A 25598-nucleotide genomic window follows, 5' to 3' on the forward strand; every position below is an offset into this window, starting at 1 on the left:
CTACCCTGTACCCTGGATCCATGATACTGCTGATGGTGAGGATACTGAAGGCTCTACCCTGTACTCGGGCTCCATGATACTGCTGATGGTGAGGATACTGAAGGCTCTACCCTGTACTCGGGCTCCATGATACTGCTGATGGTGAGGATACTGAAGGCTCTACCCTGTACTCTGGATCCATGATACTGCTGATGGTGAGGATACCGAAGGCTCTACCCTCTACTCCGGCTCCATGATACTGCTGATGGTAAGGATACTGAAGGCTCTACCCTGTACTCTGGCTCCATGATACTGCTCATGGTGAGGATACTGAAGGCTCTACTCTGTACTCCGGGTCCATGATACTGCTGATGGTGAGGGTTCTGAAGGCTCTACCCTTTACTCCGGCTCCATAATACTGCTGACGGTAAGGATACTGAAGGCTCTACCCTGTACTCCGGCTCCATGATACTGCTGATGGTGGGATACTGAAGGCTCTAGCCTGTACTCCGGCTCAATAATACTGCTGATGGTAAGGATACTGAAGGCTCTACCTTGTACTCTGGCTCCATGATACTGCTGATGGTGAGGATACTGAAGGCTCTACCCTGTACTCCGGGTCCATGATACTGGTGATGGTGGGATACTGAAGGCTCTACCCTGTACTCCAGCTCTATGATACTGCTGATTCTAAGGATACTGAAGGCTCTACCCTGTACTCCGGCTCCATGATACTGCTGATGGTGAGGATACTCAAGGCTCTACCCTGTACTCTGGCTCCATGATACTGCTGATGGTGAGAATACTCAAGGCTCTACCCTGTACTCCGGCTCCATGATACTGCTGATGGTGAGGATACTCAAGGCTCTACCCTGTACTCCGGCTCCATGATACTGCTGATGGTGAAGATACTCAAGGCTCTACCCTGTACTCCGGCTCCATGATACTGCTGATGGTGAGGATACTGAAGGCTCTACCCAGTACTCTGGCTCCATGATACTGCTGATGGTGAGGATACCGAAGGCTCTACCCTGTACTCTGGCTCCATGATACTGCTGATGGTAAGGATACTGAAGGCTCTACCCTGTACTACGGGTCCATGATACTGCTGATGAAGAGGATACTGAAGGCTCTACCCTGTACTCTGGCTCCATGATACTGCTGATGGTGAGGATACTCAAGGCTCTACCCTGTACTCCGGCTCCATGATACTGCTCATGGTGAGGATACTGAAGGCTCAACCCTGTACTCCGGCTCCATGATACTGCTCATGGTGAGGATACTGAAGGCTCTACCCTGTACTCCGGCTCCATGATACTGCTCATGGTGAGGATACTGAAGGATCTACCCTGTACACCGGCTCCATGATACTGCTGATGGTGAGGATACTGAAGTCTCTTCCCTGTACTCCGGCTCCATGATACTGCTGATGGTGAGGATACTGAAGGCTCTACCCTGTACTCCGGCTCCAAGATACTGCTGATGGTGAGGATACTGAAGGCTTTACCCTGTACTCCGGCTCCATGATACTGCTGATGGTGAGGATACTGAAGGCTCTACCCTGTACTCTGGCTCCATGATACTGCTGATGGTGAGGATACTGAAGGCTCTACCCTGTACTCTGGCTCCATGATACTGCTGATGGTAAGGATACTGAAGGCTCTACCCTGTACTACGGGTCCATGATACTGCTGATGAAGAGGATACCGAAGGCTCTACCCTGTACTCTGGATCCATGACTCTGCTGATGGAGAGGATACTGAAGGCTCTACCCTGTACTCCGGCTCCATGATACTGCTGATGGTGAGGATACTGAAGGCCCTACCCTGTACTCTGGCTCCATGATACTGCTCATGGTGAGGATACTGAAGGCTCTACCCTGTACTCTGGCTCCATGATACTGCTGATGGTGAGGATACTGAAGGCTCTACCCTGTACACTGGCTCCATGATACTGCTGATGGTGGGATACTGAAGGCTCTACCCTGTACTCCGGCTCCATGATACTGCTGATGGTAAGGGTACTGAAGGCTCTACCCTGTACTCTGGCTCCATGATACTGCTGATGGTGAGGATACTGAAGGCTCTACCCTGTACTCTGGCTCCATGATACTGCTGATGGTGAGGATACCGAAGGCTCTACCCTGTTCTCTGGATCCATGACTCTGCTGATGGAGAGGATACTGAAGGCTCTACCCTGTACTCCGGCTCCATGATACTGCTGATGGTGAGGATACCGAAGGCTCTACCCTGTACTCTGGATCCATGACTCTGCTGATGGTGAGGATACTGAAGGCTCTACCCTGTACTCTGGATCCATGATACTGCTGATGGTGAGGATACCGAAGGCTCTACCCTGTACTCTGGATCCATGATACTGCTGATGGTAAGGATACTGAAGGCTCTACCCTCTACTCCGGCTCCATGATACTGCTTATGGTGAGGATACTGAAGGATCTACCCTGTACACCGGCTCCATGATACTGCTGATGGTGAGGATACTGAAGGCTCTACCCTGTACTCTGGCTCCATGATACTGCTGATGGTGAGGATACTGAAGGCTCTACTCTGTACTCCGGGTCCATGATACTGCTGATAGTGAGGGTACTGAAGGCTCTACCCTTTACTCCGGCTCCATAATACTGCTGATGGTAAGGATACTGAAGGCTCTACCTTGTACTCCGGCTCCATGATACTGCTGATGGTGGGATACTGAAGGCTCTACCCTGTACTCTGGCTCCATGATACTGCTGATGGTAACGATACTGAAGGCTCTACCGTGTTCTCTGGCTCCATGATACTGCTGATGGTAAGGATACTGAAGGCTCTACCTTGTACTCCGGCTCAATAATACTGCTGATGGTAAGGATACTGAAGGCTCTACCTTGTACTCTGGCTCCATGATACTGCTGATGGTGAGGATACTGAAGGCTCTACCCTGTACTCCGGCTCCATGATACTGCTGATGGTGAGAATACTCAAGGCTCTACCCTGTACTCTGGCTCCATGATACTGCTGATGGTAAGGATACTGAAGGCTCTACCCTGTACTCCGGCTCCATGATACTGCTGATGGTGAGAATACTCAAGGCTCTACCCTGTACTCTGGCTCAATGATACTGCTGATGGTAAGGATACTGAAGGCTCTACCCTGTACTCAGGCTCCATGATACTGCTGATGGTGAGGATACTCAAGGCTCTACCCTGTACTCTGGCTCCATGATACTGCTGATGGTGAGAATACTCAAGGCTCTACCCTGTACTCTTGCTCCATGATACTGCTGATGGTAAGGATACTGAAGGCTCTACCCTGTACTCCGGCTCCATGTTACTGCTGATGGTGAGAATACTCAAGGCTCTACCCTGTACTCTGGCTCCATGATACTGCTGATGGTAAGGATACTGAAGGCTCTACCCTGTACTCAGGCTCCATGATACTGCTGATGGTGAGAATACTCAAGGCTCTACCCTGTACTCTTGCTCCATGATACTGCTGATGGTAAGGATACTGAAGGCTCTACCCTGTACTCCGGCTCCATGATACTGCTGATGGTGAGAATACTCAAGGCTCTACCCTGTACTCTGGCTCCATGATACTGCTGATGGTAAGGATACTGAAGGCTCTACCCTGTACTCTGGATCCATGATACTGCTGATGGTGAGGATACTGAAGGCTCTACCCTGTACTCCGGCTCCATGATACTGCTGATGGTGAGGATACCGAAGGCTCTACCCTGTACTCTGGATCCATGATACTGCTGATGGTAAGGATACTGAAGGCTCTACCCTCTACTCCGGCTCCATGATACTGCTCATGGTGAGGATACTGAAGGATCTACTCTGTACACCGGCTCCATGATACTGCTGATGGTGAGGATACTGAAGGCTCTACCCTGTACTCTGGCTCCATGATACTGCTGATGGTGAGGATACTGAAGGCTCTACTCTGTACTCCGGGTCCATGATACTGCTGATGGTGAGGGTACTGAAGGCTCTACCCTTTACTCCGGCTCCATAATACTGCTGATGGTAAGGATAATGAAGGCTCTACCCTGTACTCCGGCTCCATGATACTGCTGATGGTGGGATACTGAAGGCTCTACCCCGTACTCTGGCTCCATGATACTGCTGATGGTAAGGATAATGAAGGCTCTACTGTGTTCTCTGGCTCCATGATACTGCTGATGGTAAGGATACTGAAGGCTCTACCTTGTACTCCGGCTCAATAATACTGCTGATGGTAAGGATACTGAAGGCTCTACCTTGTACTCTGGCTCCATGATACTGCTGATGGTGAGGATACTGAAGGCTCTACCCTGTACTCCGGGTCCATGATACTGGTGATGGTGGGATACTGAAGGCTCTACCCTGTACTCCAGCTCCATGATACTGCTGATTCTAAGGATACTGAAGGCTCTACCCTGTACTCTGGCTCCATGATACTGCTGATGGTGAGGATACTCAAGGCTCTACCCTGTACTCTGGCTCCATGATACTGCTGATGGTGAGAATACTCAAGGCTCTACCCTGTACTCTGGCTCCATGATACTGCTGATGGTGAGGATACTCAAGGCTCTACCCTGTACTCCGGCTCCATGATACTGCTGATGGTGAGGATACTCAAGGCTCTACCCTGTACCCCGGCTCCATGATACTGCTGATGGTGAGGATACTGAAGGCTCTACCCAGTACTCTGGCTCCATGATACTGCTGATGGTGAGGATACCGAAGGCTTTACCATGTACTCTGGATCCATGATACTGCTGATGGTGAGGATACTGAAGGCTCTACCCTGTACTCCGGCTACATGATGCTCCTGATGGTGAGGATACTGAAGGCTCTACCCTGTACTCCGGCTCCATGATACTGCTGATGGTGAGGATACTGAAGGCTCTACCCTGTACTCCGGCTCCATGATACTGCTGATGGTGAGGATACTGAAGGTTCTACCCTGTACTCTGGCTCCATGATACTGCTGATGGTGAGGATACTGAAGGCTCTACCCTGTACTCCGGCTCCATGATACTGCTGATGGTGAGGATACTGAAGGTTCTACCCTGTACTCTGGCTCCATGATACTGCTGATGGTGAGGATACTGAAGGCTCTACCCTGTACTCCGGCTCCATGATACTGCTGATGGTGAGGATACTGAAGTCTCTACCCAGCACTCTGGCTCCATGATACTGCTGATGGTGAGGATACTGAAGGCTCTACCCTGTACTCCGGCTCCATGATACTGCTGATGGTGAGGATACTGAAGTCTCTACCCAGCACTCTGGCTCCATGATACTGCTGATGGTGAGGATACCGAAGGCTCTACCCTGTACTCCGGCTCCATGATACTGCTGATGGTGAGGATACTGAAGGAACTACCCTGTACTCTGGCTCCATGATACTGCTGATGGTGAGGATACTGAAGGCTCTACCCTGTACTCTGACTCCATGATACTGCTGATGGTGAGGATACCGAAGGCTCTACCCTGTACTCCGGCTCCATGATACTGCTGATGGTGAGGATACTGAAGGCTCTACCCTGTACTCCGGCTCCATGATACTGCTGATGGTGAGGATACTGAAGGCTCTACCTTGTACTCCAGCTCCATGATACTGCTCATGGTGAGGATACTGAAGGCTCTACCTTGTACTCCGGCTCCATGATACTGCTGATGGTGAGGATACTGAAGGTTCTACCCTGTACTCCGGCTCCATGATACTGCTGATGGTGAGGATACTAAAGGCTCTACCCTGTACTCCGGGTCCATGATGCTGCTGATGGTAAGGATACTGAAGGCTCTACCCTGTACTCTGGCTCCATGATACTGCTGATGGTGAGGATACCGAAGGCTCTACCCTGTACTCTGGCTCTATGATACTGCTGATGGTGGGATACTGAAGGCTCTACCCTGTACTCCGGCTCCATGATACTACTGATGGTGAGGATACTGAAGGCTCAACCCTGTACTCCGGCTCCATGATACTGCTGATGGTGAGGATACAGAAGGCTCTACCCTGTACTCTGGCTCCATGATACTGCTGATGGTGAGGATACCGAAGGCTCTACCCTGTACTCCGGCTCCATGATACTGCTGATGGGGAGGATACTGAAGGCTCTACCCTGTACTCCGGGTCCATGATACTGCTGATGGTGAGGATACCGAAGGCTCTACTCGGTACTCTGGCTCCATGATACGGCTGATGGTGAGGATACTGAAGGCTCTACCCTGTACTCTGGCTCCATGATACTGCTGATGGTGAGGATACTGAAGGCTCTACTCGGTACTCTGGCTCCATGATACTGCTGATGGTGAGGATACCGAAGGCTCTACTCGGTACTCTGGCTCCATGATACTGCTGATGGTAAGGATACTGAAGGCTCTACCCTGTACTCTGGCTCCATGATACTGCTGATGGTGAGGATACTGAAGGCTCTACCCTGTACACTGGCTCCATGATACTGCTGATGGTGGGATACTGAAGGCTCTACCCTGTACTTTGGCTCCATGATACTGCTGATGGTGAGGATACTGAAGGCTCTACCCTGTACTCCGGATCCATGATACTGCTGATGGTGAGGATACTGAAGGCTCTACCCTGTACTCTTGCTCCATGATACTGCTGATGGTGGGGATACTGAAGGCTCTACCCTGTACTCTTGCTCCATGATACTGCTTATGGTGAGGATACTGAAGGCTCTACCCTGTACTCTGACTCCATAATACTGCTGATGGTAAGGATACTGAAGGCTCTACCCTGTACTCCGGCTCCATGATACTGCTGATGGTGAGGATACTGAAGGCTCTACCCTGTACTCCGGATCCATGATACTGCTGATGGTGAGGATACTGAAGGCTCTACCCTGTACTCCGGCTCCATAATACTGCTGATGGTAAGGATACTGAAGGCTCTACCCTGTACTCTGGCTCCAGGATACTGCTGATGGTAAGGATACTGAAGGCTCTACCCTGTACTCCGGCTTCATGATACTGCTGATGGTAAGGATACTGAAGGCTCTACCCTGTACTCTGGCTCCATGATACTGCTGATGGTAAGGATACTGAAGGCTCTACCCTGTACTCCTGGCCCATGATACTGCTGATGGTGAGGATACTGAAGGCTCTACCCTGTACTCTGGCTCCATGATACTGGTGATGGTTAGGATACTGAAGGTTCTACCCTGTACTCCTGGTCCATGATACTGCTGATGGTGGGATACTGAAGGCTCTACTCTGTACTCCGGCTCCATGATACTGTTGATTCTAAGGATACTGAAGGCTCTACCCTGTACTCTGGCTCCATGATACTGCTGATGGTGAGGATACTCAAGGCTCTACCCTGTACTCTGGCTCCATGATACTGCTGATGGTGAGGATACTCAAGGCTCTACCCTGTACTCCGGCTCCATGATACTGCTGATGGTGAGGATACTGAAGGCTCTACCCTGTATTCTGGCTCAATGATACTGCTGATGGTAAGGATACTGAAGGCTCTACCTTGTACTCCGGCTCCATGATGGCGCGGTGGATGATGCTGTTCTCGTCAGCCGCAATGAGATGGTCTTCCTTCCCGCTCGAAGGGCCCAGGAGAGTAGACAGGGAGATCCATCTCACCTTCTTCCTGGAGTAGCTTTTAAAATCATCCTAAAGAGAGATGTCACAGGAGAGTCAGTACAAGATCAATGGACAGCAGAGGAGGAAGTCAACACACAACTGTTGAAGAATACAGGGCTCAATAAAATCCAAAAAATGGTACTTGTCCTGCAGGACTAGTACCTTAAAAAATTTCCTCGACCTAACTGCAACCTACTTGAACTCCGTCTCTGAAAGCGGAGCAAATGTGACAAGATAACAAGATTTAAAGGCATCTTTATTGCTCATTAACTTTGTGAGCAATAAAAATGCTTTTAAATCTTGTTATCTTGTCACATTTGTTCCATTTTCACAGACAGAGGACAAAAGTTGGTTTGTTTTCCTACTCGCCAGAAAGGGCAAGTAGGACCTAAAAACAGCTCGACCTTGTTAAATTTAGCTCGACTATGCAAGCGGTCGGGTGGAATTTTTGAGCCCTGTTTCTGTCTCCAGACCACAAGATGGAAGAGAACCTTATCATAGAAACACATTTCAGATCCCCGGGAACTTGACTAGTTGTAGAGTGTCATGGAAGACTGTTCTTAACTTATAGTTTAATTTTTTTCCCCTGAAAGTCTGTTCACTGGAATAAGGACATTCCCGCTCTCAAGGACAAAAAAACTAAAACTGAAATAGTGATGTGGAACTGCTGTAGAATGTAGTGAACACTGTAAATTGAATCAACATTTCTGGTGCTCAAGGACCAGCCTTATTCTAAGCGTGGCAGTAGCTCTGAATTGGGTACAAATAGTGTTTGCACTGATTTTTCATTCGGAGTCGGGACAAATTTCATTTAACCATGCACTGTCCTCCAAGCGTTGTCTACAGGAATCTGCGAGTTCAACGCACTTTGCAAAGTCAAGCACTACAATGTACTTCTGGTTGCAAAGGCTGTTAGGGCACATTACTCACCATATGAACCAGGGAAACCCTAAATCAGTTGCAAACCCCCTGTAATAACAATGTAATCATCTTTGCAGCTCTCCTGTGCCCTTCCCACCCCGCACGATTGTTTTGGGGGTTTTGATGGGGGGAGGGGTTTTCTTACTGTAAGTATAATAATGGACTTACTCACTTCTGCTTGCTTTTCTTTAGTGCATCTTTTACACTTCATTTGTGATAACCTGCAATATCAGTTCCCTGCGATTGGGTAATGATCACTGTTAATGCCTTGGTTTTGTACTACAATTGGATAATCGTCTGCAGAGGGTAATGCACCTGAACCATTGGACTGTACCGTGATCACTGCACTGATCATAATAAAAACATGTTTGAAGAAACACTGTCATCATGCTATGAAGAGTATTCATCCTTCGCTCTGGGTACCAGAATATCATCTAGAAAAAATGTAGCGTCCTAAATATTATTTACATAATATTCCCACATCGTTCATAACAGAACATCTACATACATTGTAATATTTTGTAATCAATATTTAGGACATAACGGGGGCGTGGCTTGTGCGTTGACGAGATGGCGGCTTGACTCGGGAACTCCGCACTCGACCTCGGCTTCCTTCCTCGTAACAGTGGCCACTCGTGGAGAAAGACTCACCGCCTGACATCGTTCAGACTCCCTTTTCCTGCTGCCGATCCCTGCTACAGGAGTAGCATAGCTGTTTGTCAAAAGCGCCGCTGAGTGACTGTGAGCGCGAGGCCGCAGAGAAGGACGAGGCGCCGGCCCCAGGACTGCGAGGACCAGCATTCACCACCTTCAGCTGGTCCTCTTCCTGTGAGAGCCGCGCCCCCTTCCAGTGCCCCGCCCCCAGCGAAGCGCTACAACTTCTCGCGGCACCCGCTGCGCGGGTGCCACTCGTGGAGAAAGACTCACCGCCTGACATCATTCAGACTCCCTTTTCCTGCTGCCGATCCCTGCTACAGGAGTAGCATAGCTGTTTGTCAAAAGCGCCGCTGAGTGACTGTGAGCGCGAGGCCGCAGAGGAGGACGAGGCGCCGGCCCCAGGACTGCGAGGACCAGCATTCACCACCTTCAGCTGGTCCTCTTCCTGTGAGAGCCGCGCCCCCTTCCAGTGCCCCGCCCCCAGCGAAGCGTTACAACTTCTCGCGGCACCCGCTGCGCGGGTGCCACTCGTGGAGAAAGACTCACCGCCTGACATCGTTCAGACTCCCTTTTCCTGCTGCCGATCCCTGCTACAGGAGTAGCATAGCTGTTTGTCAAAAGCGCCGCTGAGTGACTGTGAGCGCGAGGCCGCAGAGGAGGACGAGGCGCCGGCCCCAGGACTGCGAGGACCAGCATTCACCACCTTCAGCTGGTCCTCTTCCTGTGAGAGCCGCGCCCCCTTCCAGTGCCCCGCCCCCAGCGAAGCGCTACAACTTCTCGCGGCACCCGCTGCGCGGGACGCGCGCGGGACGCAGCCCGGGGCGAAGCCCGGGCCAAGGGCGGGCCCGTTGTTGCCCATTAGTGCCCGATAGAGACCGGACCGGGCCATTCCTCTTTCAACAACGACCCAGCAATAAACAAACATGCCACCCAAAACAAGAAGTGCCTCCAAACCAAAATCCAAACACGCGCAGGAGGTAGCACAAGTAACAGGCCCTATTGACCTATTCATATTGCGGGTCCATGAGTTGATAAACCAAAGCATAGCTTTGATGGAGAAGAGAGTATCATTAGATATCATGAGTGCAAACGCGAAGCGCTCATCACTAGGCGCTATAGCAAATGCCACCTCTCCAATCAACCTCAACACTCAAAACAGCTCTCTTCCTGTGACTCTGTCAGTAACAGACTCAAATACCGTCCCGTCGGTAGTAGACCTGTCAGTCACGCACTCTGAGTCGGATCTTTCTATAACATCGGACGACCTGGAAGCAACTCCCGACCTAGCTGGCTGTCAAACTCAGGGAGACGCCCAACCCACCGAAAACCTGTCCCAGCAAGGCGAGAGAGAAGGAGCAATTCCGAAAACTCGTCTAGCAAACAGTGAAGAAACACCTAGTCTATCGTGCCAGGAACACACAACAATTCATTCAAACTCCTCAACGACCCACAGTATATTACATCTCCCCGAAACCACCCTCCCACACAAGGCAATCTCTAACGACAACATCATAAACCAATGTAAGACCTGCAGAATCACCTCGCAAGTTCTTACTACAGCCAAAGACCTATTATACCAATATCTAAAGCCCATTCAGTTAAGTATTAGAAATCTCGAAGCCCAATTAACTATAATCTCGGCCACCTTCCTAGATTCAAACACCCGTATAGATATAAAGGCAGCGCAACACCTCGCACCCACCCAAAAAACAAAATCAACCACACATGCAGAAAACAGCCAATCATCCAAACCCAACATCTTCAGCACAGAAAAATTTAAAACAAACCACTACAATACCCAAATCCACAGCAACCACGCTTCATCCCCAGAAGGAGAAACCACCTCCCAAAACAATACAGCAAACTGTAACCACAGATAAAGATACGGTAGACACCCCAGGTCCAGCAACAAACATAGATTCCAGCAGAATCTGACCAGAAAATAAGTCTGAACTCCTTTCATCGAAACCTCTGCCCCCCCAAAAAACACCCAAAAACACACCTAAAAAACCTCCTGCAGTTAGACGTCCTGCCCATTTGCCCTCGGAAGCTACTCCCTATACAATAGTCCTTACAGGAGTACCCGAGTTAACAGACAATACACCAGAAACTGCATGGTCACTCAAAAACAAAGCCATGGAGTGGCTAAGCATCAATAGACCCCTTGAATCCCATCTCTCGGGAGGGATCACTACAGCCCGTAGGGTAGCCTGGATAGGCAAAACGAAAAAATCAATACGCGGTGATTGTATCATCGTAACATGTAGAGATCCCTCAACCGTAGACCATATTTGTGCTTGGCCTCAACTCGACAAAAAAGGGGGGATAGACGCCCGACACCTTTCCTTCTTCTACCCCCCAGTGAAACAACATCGCAATCCACCACCCTGGGTATGGCACCATCACCCCAAAGATTCGCGAAACCAGGACCCATGGTACCAAGCGCCATGGAATCAGATGGAATACCCACATGAATACATAGCCAGGGGCGGACCGAGAGAAAGGTACATAGAACGTCAAATACCTTACTGGCAGGACAGACCCTATCAAGCCTATGAAGGATGGCAGGGCTTCCCAACCCAAAATCGTTTCGATTGCCTCGAAATGGTCGACTGACCACTCCTGGATAAATCTAGCTACCACAAAGCTGACACTACACAACACTCTGCTTCCGATAAGCAGCATATAGCATTTCCAGAGTCTCCCCATACACTTGAGATACCATCGACATACCCAAATAATCTCTTGATTAGCACTTCCCCAGCAGAAGCAGATACCAACCTGGGATCAAGCATCCAGCAAGATACAGTCAATGCAGTCAATATTAACAACCTGACAATATCTGCCAACGTGAAAGAAACACAGACCATGAGTATAGGTAATGCTTATTGGAACGTTGCAGGCCTAACTGCAAAAATAACATGCCCTCTATGGCTGAACGCAGCAAGGAGCCAACAAATCCTGTGCCTACAAGAGACCTGGCGTACAACCCCTCTCCATCTAGTGGGTTACAAAACATTCTTCACCAAAGCAACACCTAGCACAATGGGAAGGCCAAAAGGTGGACTCATGATCTATTTTTCTAACACCGTTCCACTCACAGTGAAACTACTAAAGGAAACATGCATCTTCCAAATCATTCAAATTACGCACCTGACGGCATCAAAGAGAAACGTATTCATACTCATAAACTACTACAATAACACTGGCACTCTGGAATGCTGCTCACACTTAGATGAAATGGTGGCATATATATCCTCACTACAAAACACAAACCATAACGCAACACTTAACTATATCTGGGGAGGTGATTTCAATCAAACACTATGTCCAAATCACAAAAATGGGATCTGCGGGCTACAGAATGAACTTGGAAACCCCATCCCTCATTTTGTACATACCCCGGGTGGCAATAAGCTAAACGAAATCCTCTTCACCTTGGACTTAGATTTTGCTAATGAACTAGTTAATCCGGTGCAGGAATTTCTACCCACCTTTCATGGGCGAGGCTGTCTGACAACCATTGACTATATCCTAGCTTCAAACACCTGTAAAGGACTACTAAAAAACTACAAAGTAGGGTCCAGTCCAATTAGCGATCATTACCCCCTCAGTGTGGAACTCCTCATGGAAAAAACAGGTTCATCTCCAATAAAAGCCAGCTCCCTCGACCAACACTCGCTGGCCATAAAGAAGAAGAATGGCTACGCTATTAAATGGTCAAAGATCGACCCTGAAGAGACAACACAAAGGGTACTCGAAAAAACACACCTATGGTTAATGGACTGTCTGTCTGCAGAGGCATCCCCTGAATCAATCATCTTCTCCTTCAATAACATCCAAGGAGCAATTAGGGAAGAGCTATTTAAAAACACAGCAAACAAACCAAAACTTCCTACGACGAGATGGTTCGACACTGATTGTCGAAAGGCCCTTACTTCCCTCAAAGAAGCCCTTCGACAGAAACCTAGAGATGCCCAAACAATTTCACAACAGAGGAAAACATACAATAACGCCCGGAAAAACCGCAAGCAACAGATAAAGCAAGACCTATGGCGTCAATTACATGAGAGCGCACTAAGGAAAGACAGCACTGCATTCTGGCAGACCATAATATCACCCTTTCTGGATAACATCACTGACCCATATCACCTAGATGTGGCAATAACCGAGAATGACTGGGTCCACCACTTTACAAAAATCTTCGGTATACCAACAGACCTTCCCCAAACAAAAAACCAGGAACAAGCAAAGAATAACATTCACCCCATTAACCTACGTTTTACTCTCAACGAGGTCAGAAAGGCTATTAAAGCCTCAAAAACTGGCAAGGCCCCCGGCCCAGATGGGGTACCTATGGACTTGTTTATATGTAATATCGATTATTGGTCACTAATAATCACTCGGGTAATGGCTGCAGTCACTGAAATCGGACTCCTTCCATCATGGTCAACATCTACCCTATTGCCAATATTCAAGAAAGGGGATCGCAACGACCTCGCGTGCTACCGACCGATCTCCCTTCTGGACTCCACGGGCAAGATTGCAGGTCGACTACTCCTGGACCGATTACAATCTTGGGCCCGAGAGAATAACACCATCACAGACCTGCAATATGGTTTCCAGAAGGGGCTTGGAACGGTGGAACAGGCCCTAAACCTGATCCTCCTGGCTGGAAAGTATGCACGCGCGAAAGGAGGCAACATCTATCTGGTCTATGTAGACCTGAGCGCGGCATTCAACTGCGTTCAGCATGCAAAGCTGTGGCAGATTATGACAAACCTTGGAGTGGACCCACCCATACTAGCTTTCCTGAGGGAGCTATATACCAACGCGGAAGGCCGAGTTCGTTACGGCATCGGTGGCGAACTATCACGCCCCTTCAAAATATCACGAGGAGTAAGGCAAGGGTGCGTACTGGCTCCCTTCCTGTTCAACCTATACACCAACGGGCTTGAACAGGCTATGCTGGAAGGGAGCCAGGACCTCCCACAGATAGCACGTCGCCCGATACCCATCCTCCTGTATGCCGACGACTCGGTCATCCTGGCCCGGACACCTAACCAACTCCAGCGGCAGCTGAACAAATATGTGTCATTCATGGACTCCCTGGGTCTAAAAGTAAACATCAAAAAAACTTTCACAATGACTATTGGACCAAAACGGGGAGTTTCAAAGTCCATATTCATTAATAACAGCAGTCTGGAAAAAACATCGGTATACCCATACTTGGGCATACTAGTGGAAGACACAATGACCTGGCACAAGGCAATCGAAGCCAGAAATCTCAACTTTCGCCGAGCAGTATCAGCACTAAGTGCTTTCTCCAGGAAACTAGGTAAACCAGCCCCAGCAGAACTGCTAACGATATACTATGCAAAATGCCACAGTGTGGCCACATATGGAGCAGGCATTTGGGGTCATGGATGCATCGACCAACTCCAGGTTACGGAGAATGCTTTCATCAAATACATCTTAGCTCTTCCTCAAAGCTCCCCGATCTTAGCCTCACATCGGGAGCTGGGCATGGAATATGTGACCGACACTATACGATGCCAGCCTCTCATACTCTGGCACCGTATATGGTGTAACCCCGAAAGTCACATAACACGCTCCCTCATTACCGAATGCCTTGGCCTAGCATACTGGAGGAAAATACCGTGGCTCAACTACGTCCACAAATTCTTCCAAGATCTTGATCGTGAGCAATACTTTTTAGAACCACCTTCAATAGAAGATATCTCAAAGAAACAGCTGAAAGAACTATGCATGGGCCATTTAAGAGAACTCCGCAATCAAGCCGAGATTGTCAAAACACAAAATGAAAAAATCCGCACATTGCAGACAGAGAAACTCATACAGCCCTACCTGACGTTCTTTCTTTCGAATTATGAAAAATTTCTATTGACAAGACTACGGTTTGATCTTTTCTTCCGCATGGTTTCATTTCCTGAAATGAATAACTGGTCTCGAAACCTGATACGTTGCCCCTGTGATGGGGTTTCCAAACAATCAACGATACACGTCATCCTGTTTTGTAAATATTATAGATCAGCAAGGAAAAAATGGATTTTGCCCCTCCTCCGTTCGAGCGGACTCAGACAATCATATCCAGCACTTGCTTACCTCCAAACACCGAAATCCCCGCATGAAGCAAAATTGATAGCGACCTTTTTAAAAACAGTAACATCAACTCGTCGTAAAATCGTCTTTTAACATTACATGTGTTCAAATGTCAAAGACCTCTTTTTGATTTTGTACTATTTTGTGTTCTTTAAAAAACTGTACTTTTTATGATTATACAATTTTATAATCGGATAAAAGTTGATGAAACGATGAAACAGTGGACTCCAGGCTTCTGTGCACATAAGAATGCTTCCCCTGCTTCCCGGAACATGAGGTGAGCCCAGCACCCTCATTGTATTTCAATTACACGCCATTTTTTGGATGTTTGCTACCGCGACTCTGCACTTTCAGCTCCAGCCGCCATTTTGCGCTTACATCGCGCATTTGTTGCCGAGCTTCCTCTCACCAACTACAGTTGTCAGCATCTTCTTCGAACCTATTGGCCTGCATTTTCCTACTGAGGTGAGCCCTGTTCCTGCAATGGGTGACCAGTTTCTCAGTTCTGGAGCAGTTTTTTGTTGCGTTTTCTCAGCATGATGTAACTCTCCTCAGCCCCAGCCGCCATTTTGTATCTGTGCTGTGCTTGTGCCCCCAGACACTCTGTTTCCTCAATATCCACATCATTTTTCAGTATATATGGCACTGGCATACTGTTTGGGCATGGGGTGCTCTCACCACCCCCATTACTTTTCGGTGGCTGCAGTTTTTTCCATGAAGTGCCGCAAGTTTTATTTCTAAGGCTGGCTGCCATCTTGTGTCCTACAAAGGATTCTCCAATAACTTTTGTCACATTGTTCCTTGTTTCTACGACAGCCTTTTGACCTGCACCTGATTCTTCCTTGGCTTCGTTTTTCTTCAGTCTCATCTCTCTCTTCAAGCCTTCTCTATAGGTTTCTTGAGTGGTGTTGGACAGGCCACATGAAGGGCTCGCTCCCCCTCTGCACGACCGGGCCCGAGCCCGGCTCCTCAAGTGTTACACGCCACCACTCCACGTTTTCCGTCCCCTCTGGGACCCCTGCCTCTGGACATCTCGACCTCATGGGCCCGATCCCCTACCGGCCCTCTCGCCCGGCCTGTGAGGTTCCGTGACAATTGTAAGTGGTGTTTTCGACTCGCACGAATATGGTCGAGTCTGGTATCTATGAACCGCAAATGACGAGTTTAGTAAGTGTGCGCAGTTTCGCTGTGCTAACTTAAACCGTTCGTTTGTTATGTGGGTTTTTCATCTGTACCCACGGGTTCCATCTTAGATGCGGCATCCATTTTGTCTCTTGCCCTCAAGTAGCCAGCGAACGGACGCTGTCCGCTTCGCGACCCTGGGACTCCCAAGATATTTGCGGAAGACACATGTTCTTTGTAAGTGTCTTTATGACGAGGGGGTTGCTTCTGTAAGGCAGATGGCGCCGCTCGAGGCTCATCTTGCCGCACGGGCTTATTGTCTCAGCCGTGCATCTCATTAGGCACGTCCCTTTGATGCCTGTATCTCGTGTTTCCCGATACCTCCCCTTTTACACCCTTTCCGATCTCCCCACTGTCTCCGTCTTCCTCTGCACCTGTCTTCGTTCCTATTTTGATCTGTTTACTGCTGATTGGAATTTGCTAATGGTGGGAAGATGGGTTTTTACAGTTGGGAACCGCCAAATGTTTCCGCACTTATGTTCCGGACCTTATGTGTTTCAAAATGACCAAAGCGACCCCTCTGGGGGCTAATTGTGGGAACCGGGTTGTAAACTTTTGTGTATCATGTTATCCTATGGGTAAAAACTGTATAAAAGGAGCGATCTACAGAACCAATTTGAAGCAGTCTCCCCGAACTACACTCGATGTACTTCCTGTGATTTCTGTGTTCCCTGCAGCAAATAAACCTTGAATCTTTGACGTCGAAGGAAGTGTCCCGTGTCTCTGTGACTTGTACGCCGGAGCAGGTTACCCACGAAGGTTTCAGGTGTTGTGCCCTGGCACCGCTGGGTCTTAAAGAACCCAGTCCTTCAGTTGGCGCCCAACGTGGGGCTGCATCAGTGGTACCGGTCCAAGCCCGACGATCGTGAGGAACTTCGTGTGAAATCTCCGAGGGAAGGTGCACTCCGCTTCATCGATCCTGTTGTCGAAATAAGTGGCCCGAAGACTTTTCCCGCGAAGATTCCCGCCTCCTGACGGCTGCGACGGACTGCTGCCCTGACTGTAGACCTGTTTTGGCGCCTGGCGTAGACCTTGGTATAGCGAGACGATTGACGGGCCTTCCTGGCGACGCCATCGATCTTTGAGTTAAGTATTTGTGGGTCGCTCCCAGAGTTCTTGGTTGTGGTTACTTAGTGGTTGCATGGTTCCATTGCATTTGTGGTTCTTGGTACTTTGTTGTATTGTTTGACGACTGCAGCCGCCAAAAACCGAGGGTTTTGTTCTTTGCTGGGACTTGGTAAATCCCGTAACCCTTGAAGTTTGTGAAACTCGGCTAGTGTGCAAGATGCCTGGTCGCAGTACTTTGTTCAGTTGTTTCAGACCTTGTGGTGCGGATTCCCGACTGGAGGACTCGTGTCCGATACCTCCGGTTGGAACTCCTACTTATGACTTATATAGTAAACATGGGCTAGGCCCGATTACCTTTAACGATTATTGGATTAAATATACAAAGAAAGACGGCGACCTTCGTTGGCCACCTCACGGTAGCTTCGAGGCGTCGATCTTAGATAATCTAGAAATGAAGTTGTTCGAACGTAAATCAAGGCCGGCCATGTTTGATGCCTTTCGGTTGTGGCGCAAAGAAGCCCGACAGAAAGAGATCAGACAGAATAAACATAGTCAGCGAGATAATGTTGCTACCATAGTGAAGAAAGCTGAGCAGTTCCAGCGTGATAAGGAGGATAAGGATAAGGAAGTGTTTGAGAGGCTACAGCGTATGACTATAGATAAATGTTATCCTGTTTTGCCTGCGGAGTCGGATAAGAAGGAAGAGTTAGTTGAGGATCCTTTAATGTCCTATCTTATGAAGTCGCCACCTCCGTACGTACAGGGTACCGCAGTTCCTGTGGTCCCTGCCGTACCTGTTCTTCCACCTATTGTTCCTCCGCCTGTTCCTCAACCTGCACCCGCTCTTCCGTCTGTTCCTGCTCCCTTGTCTGTTGCTATCCCTACGGCTCCTCCGCCTCCACATACTCCTGCTCCCGCTACTGCTCCTGTTTTGTTAACCCCTGTTGCTGCTACTGTTTCTACTCCTTCTCTTGTTAGTCCTGTGTCATATCTCTCTCCCTCTACTCGTAGCCGTAATTCTCCTATTGCAGCCAGTTTCTTTCAGTCGCTCGGACCTGTTCATGGGTCTGCTGGTTCCGATGGTCCTCAGAGACGTAGTCAGCTTCCTGGTAACAGGGAACGCGTTGCGCTATACAATATGGCGATGGGTTGGATGGTAAATCCGCAGAGAAATCCACCCCGTGTTGTCCTTGAAACATTTAGTCAATTCAACATACCAACTCAGAGATATGTGTTTGACGAAATGTGTAAGTTCCTACATGATCAGATAGCGGCCGATGCGTCTGACGAGGTGCTGACCGCCCTGTCTGAACTTCGGCTTCAGTTCGCAACTGGACTGATAGTAGATACTAACGTTCGACGTGCTATTGAGAGGTTATTATCTTTTCGTCCCGCTCCAATACCTCATGCATTGTTTGTCGAGGATATTGAACACCAACCAGACGAGTCTGGCCAATATCCTATGCGTGAAGTCCCGCCAGTTTGGATACCAGCTGATACTAATGCTAATCCTCAGGTAGTAGCGCACTTTGAGAGAGTGTGGATACACCTCCCATGGAAACGATCGGAAGTGCTTCAGGTGAAGCAATCTTTGCCTGATCCTCGCAAAAATCCTACTGGGTATTATAAGGAATTATCGCAGCTCATAGATGCTACGGTAATGAATCTTGCCGATATCGACATGTTGTTTGGCAACGTCGTACCGCAACCGGTATGGGCTAAGATTCGTCACCAAGATCACGCAAATGAATTAGGCGGTGATTGGGCTGCCATTACAGCGGCAGATGCTGGACAAGTGGCTGCTGCTAAACCCGACCAATTGATTACTGCTCTTCCTCAGCGAATAATAACGTTAATGAAGACTCTTATGCCATCTATGAGGGTAAATTGGGATAAACTGTCAGCTTGCAAACAAAAGAAAGATGAGAGTGTTTCGGATTTCTTTACGAGGTTTGAAGAAGCATTCATTGACCACAGTGGACAGGACATGGGTACTGAGGGTGGACAGAGGTTGTTTGTGGATAAATTTGTGTCGAACTTGTTGCCCGATTTGAGCAATAAATTAAAGAATTCAGAGAGTGCATGGGCCGTTTCTACCTCAGCTCAGATATTGGCTACTGCACAATATTATGAGAATAGGGAGAAAGAGGAGAATGACTGTGCTGATAAAAAGACGAAAGAACTAAAAACTAAAGTGTTGTTGCAACAAGCGTATCCGCCGCGTTCTCATCAGAATGCGCCCCAACAGAATAGATCGCAGTCGCAATCGAATAGATCGCAGCCGCGTAATGATTCCTCCTTTCAAAGATCCTCGTTAGGGTACAATCAATGTGCTTATTGTAGACAAGAGGGACACATTAAATTCAATTGTCCTGCTTTAAATGAACGAAATAGCGGTAATTCGTCTAAAGGAGGCCGTGGTGGTTCACAGCAGGCATCACGTGGGAGAGGTCGTGGTGCTCAGAACGATCGCTTTGACAACTCGACAAATTCTAATAACTGTTTCGATCAACGTGGATCATCGCAAGGACGATCTGCGCAGTACAATGTAGACGATTATTACGTCGATCAGGGAACTGACGACAGTAATTACTAGGACAGCCAAAGACAAGGAGAGGGAGTGGTATCAGTTCCGGTTGATCAGAGAGGGCCTTACGTCGCAGTTGCTACATCGGGCGTCGTTGAGCCTTTTCTGTTGGACACTGGTGCAGCGAAAAGTTCTATCATGCATTCGAAACTCCCTGGCGCACCTTTGTCTGGCTTAACAAATGTTTCCGTTGGATTCTCTGGCGCCCCCGTTAGCAATCCTGTTTCACGCCCTTTGCCCCTTCAAATTGGGCCACGTGAGCTAGAAGCTCCATTGATTTTAACCACGGGTTGTGGCGAAAATCTTTTGGGCCTGGATTTGCTTAAACGTTTGTATGCAACTTTGTACTGTTCTCCTGCGGGTGTAAAGCTTACGTTAGGAGAGAGGGTAGTCTCTCCCATGTATTTGTCCCTCGATAAGCTTCCACCGGAATTGAGTTCTCTTCCTGCGTCTTTGTGGGCGACGGGTCCAAATGATGTGGGCCTACTTGATATCTCCCCCTATGTTGTTCAGTTGAAGTCGAATGTGCGATTGCCACGTATTCCCCAGTATCGTATCTCCCTTGATGGTGAACGAGCTTTGTTAGCGATCATTTACGATCTGATCAAGAAAGATGTTATCGAAGAGACTCGGGGAAACGTGTGCAATAGCCCTGTACTGCCCATTCTTAAACGTACAGATCCTACAAAACCGCCTGTTTATCGCTTTGTTATCGATTTACGGGAGGTAAATAAAATTGTGGTTCCTCAATTCCCTGTTGTGCCTGACATCACGGCGCTACTGACTCTGATTCCAGCTTCTGCATCATGGTTTTCGGTGATTGACTTGAAAAATGCGTTTTTCAGCATCCCGATTGCCGAAGAGAGTAGGGACCTTTTCGGTTTCTCTCTCGGTGGACGTAGCTTCCGGTTCAAACGCGCTCCTCAGGGCTACTGTGAAAGTCCATCGATTTACAGTCAAGCCTTGAAGGGTCAACTGGATGCGTTTCGGTTGCCGGTTGGTGCGGCTTTAATCCAATATGTCGACGACTTACTGGTGGCTGCTGATACTCAGGACATTTGCAAAATTGCTACAGTGTCGTTGCTGCAACATCTCTGTGAGTTAAATCACAAGGTGTCACCTTCTAAACTCCAATATTGTTGTCAAGAAGTAACCTATCTAGGTCACTTATTGTCAAAGGAGGGAAGGAGATTGACCCCAGAGAGAATTGCAGCGATTGCGCGAATGGCTGTGCCGAAAACCCAAAGAGATGTGCGTGCCTTTCTAGGTATCACGTCGTACTGCAGGCAATGGATTCCAAATTTTTCATTGCTAGCGAAACCATTGGTGGCTCTTACGTGCAAGGATGTTTCAACTCCTTTACCATGGACGGAAGAATGTCAGAAAAGTTTTTCTGAACTACGTGATTCATTGTGTTCGGCTCCTGTGTTAGGTACCCCTGACTACGGCAAGCCGTTCACGTTATATGTTCACGAGAAGGAAGGTTGTGCTTTGAGTGTTTTAACGCAACCTTTTGGTGGTAAGCAACGTCCATGTGCATATTTTTCCTCGACCTTGGACCCAGTAGCTAGAGCATTGCCGAGTTGTTTGAGAGCAACTGCGGCAGCTGCGGTCTCCATCCGACAATCAGCAGGATTGGTCATGGATAATATGCTTACGGTGATGGTTCCGCATGCAGTCGATACTCTTTTGAATCGAACGAAAACTCAGCACCTGACGAGTGCGAGGCTGTCTGGGTACGAATTGACGCTCTTGGCAAGCCATATCCAGATAAAACGTTGTAATGTCCTAAATCCGGCAACTTTGTTACCGATTAGTACAGAGTCAGATGAAGTAGCAGAACATGACTGCTACTTGAGGACTGAAGAGGAAACGAAAGGTCGAGTGGACCTTAAAAACACCCCATTGGAAGATCCGGATGGCACTCTGTATGTGGATGGGTCATGTTTCAAGTTGCCGAATGGTGATGTGACTACCGCTTATTCTGTTGTAACGTTGAATACTGTTGTTGAAACTGCAAGATTGAATCAGAATTCTGCCCAAGCTGCAGAGCTGATCGCTCTCACTAGAGCATGTGTGTTAGCAAAAGGGAAACGTGTGAATGTGTACACCGACAGTCAATACGCGTTTGGTGTAGCGCATAGTTTTGGACGATTGTGGCGAGAGCGTGGTTTCTTGACGTCGCACGGTACGAAGATACAGCATGGCCAGCTTGTGAACGATCTTTTGGATGCACTGACTTTGCCTAAGCAAGTTGCAATTGTTAAGTGTAGTGCGCATCGTAAAGTGACGGATGATGTTGGTCGTGGTAATGCGTTTGCAGATGAGACTGCTAAGGAGACTGCCCGGAACCTTAGCACTCGAATGTATGTGACGAGTTCGGTTAGGTGGCCTACAGAATCAAGTATGTGTGAAGATACTGTTAAGAGCGTGAAAGCAATTCAGAATGAGGCCACCGACGCTGAAAAGATGAAGTGGAAAGAAAGTACGGGAAAGTTGGATGCGAGTGGTTGTTGGATTGATTTGTCGGATCAGAAAAGATGGATGCTGCCTGATGCGTATGTGCTGGCTGTTGTGACAATGGCACATGGGTTAGCACATATTAGCGCGAAAGGTATTTGTAAGTTGTTGTCGCCTGTGTGGAAGAATGATGGAATTACAAGATGTGCTGAACGTCTGGTGAAGAATTGTATGGTGTGTATAATGTACAATCCTGGCAAAGGAACCCCAACTCCCCCTGGCAGTTTTGCTCCTCCTTCGTATCCCTTTGAGGTGATTCAATTGGACTTCATCCATATGGAGCGATGCAATAACCTGAAATACGTTTTAGTCGTGGTTTGCGCATTCTCTCGATGGATCGAGGCCTATCCCCTCAAAGACAATACTGCTTTGTCTACTGCGAAAATCCTACTGAAGGAATATTTTCCTCGGTATGGAATGCCTAGAGTCGTGTGGTCAGATAACGGAAGTGAGTTTGTTGGAAGTGTGATGAAGAGTGTGTGTAAGGGCCTTGGAATAAACCAAAAATTCCACAGCGCCAATCATCCCCAGTCAGCTGGATTAGTTGAGGGGTACAATGGTACCCTTAAACTAAAGTTAGCAAAGATTCAGGCTACGACTGGTCTTTCGTGGCCTGACGCTTTACCCTTAGCATTACTGTCAACAAGGGCGACTGTACACTCCCGAGTAGGGCTTAGTCCCTATGAGATAGTGTTCGGCCGTCCTGCGAATGTGTGGGGGGTTCCTAGGCCAGGAATATTCTCTGATCTTGAGTATCCAATGTTGATTGACTATTTACATGACTTGACTGCTAAACTGAGGTTAATTCACCAACAGGTTTACGACGCGTTGCCGACGCAGACGGAGGGTCCAGGCCACCAGCTCCAGCCCGGAGACTGGGTGGTAACACGCAACTTTTCACGCAAGAATAATCTGGACCCAAGGTTTACCGGACCTTACCAGGTGCTCCTGGCCACGAGGACTGCCGTTCGTCTTGAGGGGCGCAAGAATTGGGTGCACGCTACGCACACCAAGCGAGTCCCTATCCCTTTGCCGGCAGACCCGTGGGTAAGGAAAGGCATTGCATCAACAGAAACAGAAACATTGCCGGCGTTTGTGCCTTTCAGCGACGCACAGCCTGTTGGAGAATCCTCAGCGCAGCAGAAAGCCACTGTTGAAACATTGTCAGCAAAAGACTCAAGACCAGAACAATCAACTGATCAGCAGGACGCTGTCTCTTCAACGGATCCTTTGTTCGACGAGCAGACACGTCCCGGGAAACACAGATATTCTCTGCGATCTCGCACTAAGGACAAATAAAATTTTCTTGCTTTGCTGAAATTGACAACTGCAATATCCTCGTTTCCCGTGATCAGTTTTGAACATTCGTATCACTGTGATTTGTGTATATACATATATATATATTGAGCTTCCTTCCTTGTATCTTTTTACTTCCACAGCTTGAGAGACATTGTGCTTGTACATACATATTGTGTATTGAAGGCCGTAGGGCCGCGCGCGTACTTCCTTCTGGATAGTAGGTCTTGACGCTAGGTTAAAGGCCGTCGGTTCCTAGGAACTCCTGGGGATTGACTATTGCTGCACAGAACGAAGTGCGTCAAGAAACGTTGCGGACGGTCATAGGGAATGGCATTCTCGAAGCTGAATGATTTGGAAGGGGCTCAAGTCTATAGATTCAAGCTGCAGCAACTCAGTCGTACCAAATGTTTCATATTCCAACTGTTTGTACTGTTTTTGACTGCTTCTGCATTATTGGCGGGTGGGGTGTATTACACGATGTCTTACTTCTTACCTGCTACACCTACTCCTACTTCTTACCCTAATCTTACCTCTACTGCTTCTCCCCATTCCTTTCACATGTTACCGGAACACGAGCAGGCTAGACGTGTAGAATTCCGCAACAATTCCTTTATTCAGCTCCTTCATCAGCATCAGTTAGTGGTTAACACTACTAATTGTTGGGTGTGTGGGTTGATGCCACATACTACAGATAAGGGAATTCCATATCTGGTGTTACCGTATAGTTCCCAAGGGTCAGCTCGAGCATTTCAAACAATGTTTCGAAGCGCACTGGGTTTCCACCCCATTCGAGAACCACGTTCCCCCTACTCTGGCCCTACCTCGTATCAGAAGCCTTTATCGATAGCCATAGAGGACTTAGATAGTGAGATCTATGATCCTTCGCTTATCCCTGAAGAAGAGGTACAAGCCTATAAGGTCCTAAGTAGAGGTGAATATAGTGTGTTCACTAGTGAAAAGCAGCTTAAAAGCTCGCCTCCAATATGGGTCGTACCCCACACTGGTAATTTTTGTCTCATGGGTCGTGGCCGAAGATCGCAAGCCCGACTTGGAGCAAGTGCTTGCACTGAAAATTACATTCTGCCGATGTTCTCGTCCCCTGTGTTTCTGGCTGCCAAGGGTACATACTTTATCTGTTATGATCGTGCATACACATGGTTGCCCGCTGACTTCATGGGCTCATGTTTTATTGCAAATCTGTTGCCTCCGACGTTCACTGTAGATGCCGATTATCATAAGACTAGAGTTGTGCGAGGCGTAATTAGCGAAGAGGATACTGCCGGTCAAGAGGCAGGAGACTTTTTCAAGGGTTTCCTCCCGTTTTGGGGACCTATGGTTAATAGTAGGAACCTGAGACAGTTGACTCGAGTGGTAGAATCGACAGCTAATATTACTGCCAGTGCCCTTGGTAATATCACCACAGAACTTCAGGCGGAGAGACTTATGACGTTACAAAACCGTATGGTTTTAGATGTCATCTTAGCAGATCGTGGTGGGGTGTGTAAGGTGATCCATTCGAGCTGCTGCATTTTCATTCCAGATAATGCTCCAACCGTCTATCAAGCCATCTCGAGGTTGCATAAGATCTCTGAATCCATACACGTGGATGTAGGGGATTGGACGCTACTTGGATGGTTTTGGGGCCTGATGTCGACC

General features: G+C 48.3%; 1 protein-coding gene across 1 annotated transcript in view; it reads right to left on the minus strand.

Moving 5' to 3' along the window:
* The window catches only part of LOC147700479 (putative cation-transporting ATPase 13A4), a 941662-nt gene that overhangs the window by 765792 nt on the left and 150272 nt on the right, over window positions 1-25598 (minus strand). Inside the window, exon 3 of the mRNA XM_086929645.1 lies at window positions 7469-7615. Within this exon, the coding sequence (XP_086785771.1) occupies window positions 7469-7615 (147 nt within the window). The remainder of the gene's footprint in view (window positions 1-7468; window positions 7616-25598) is intronic.

Source organism: Lissotriton vulgaris, chromosome 7 (assembly GCF_964263255.1).
Source record: "Lissotriton vulgaris chromosome 7, aLisVul1.2, whole genome shotgun sequence".
NCBI classification, from domain to species: Eukaryota; Metazoa; Chordata; class Amphibia; order Caudata; family Salamandridae; genus Lissotriton; species Lissotriton vulgaris.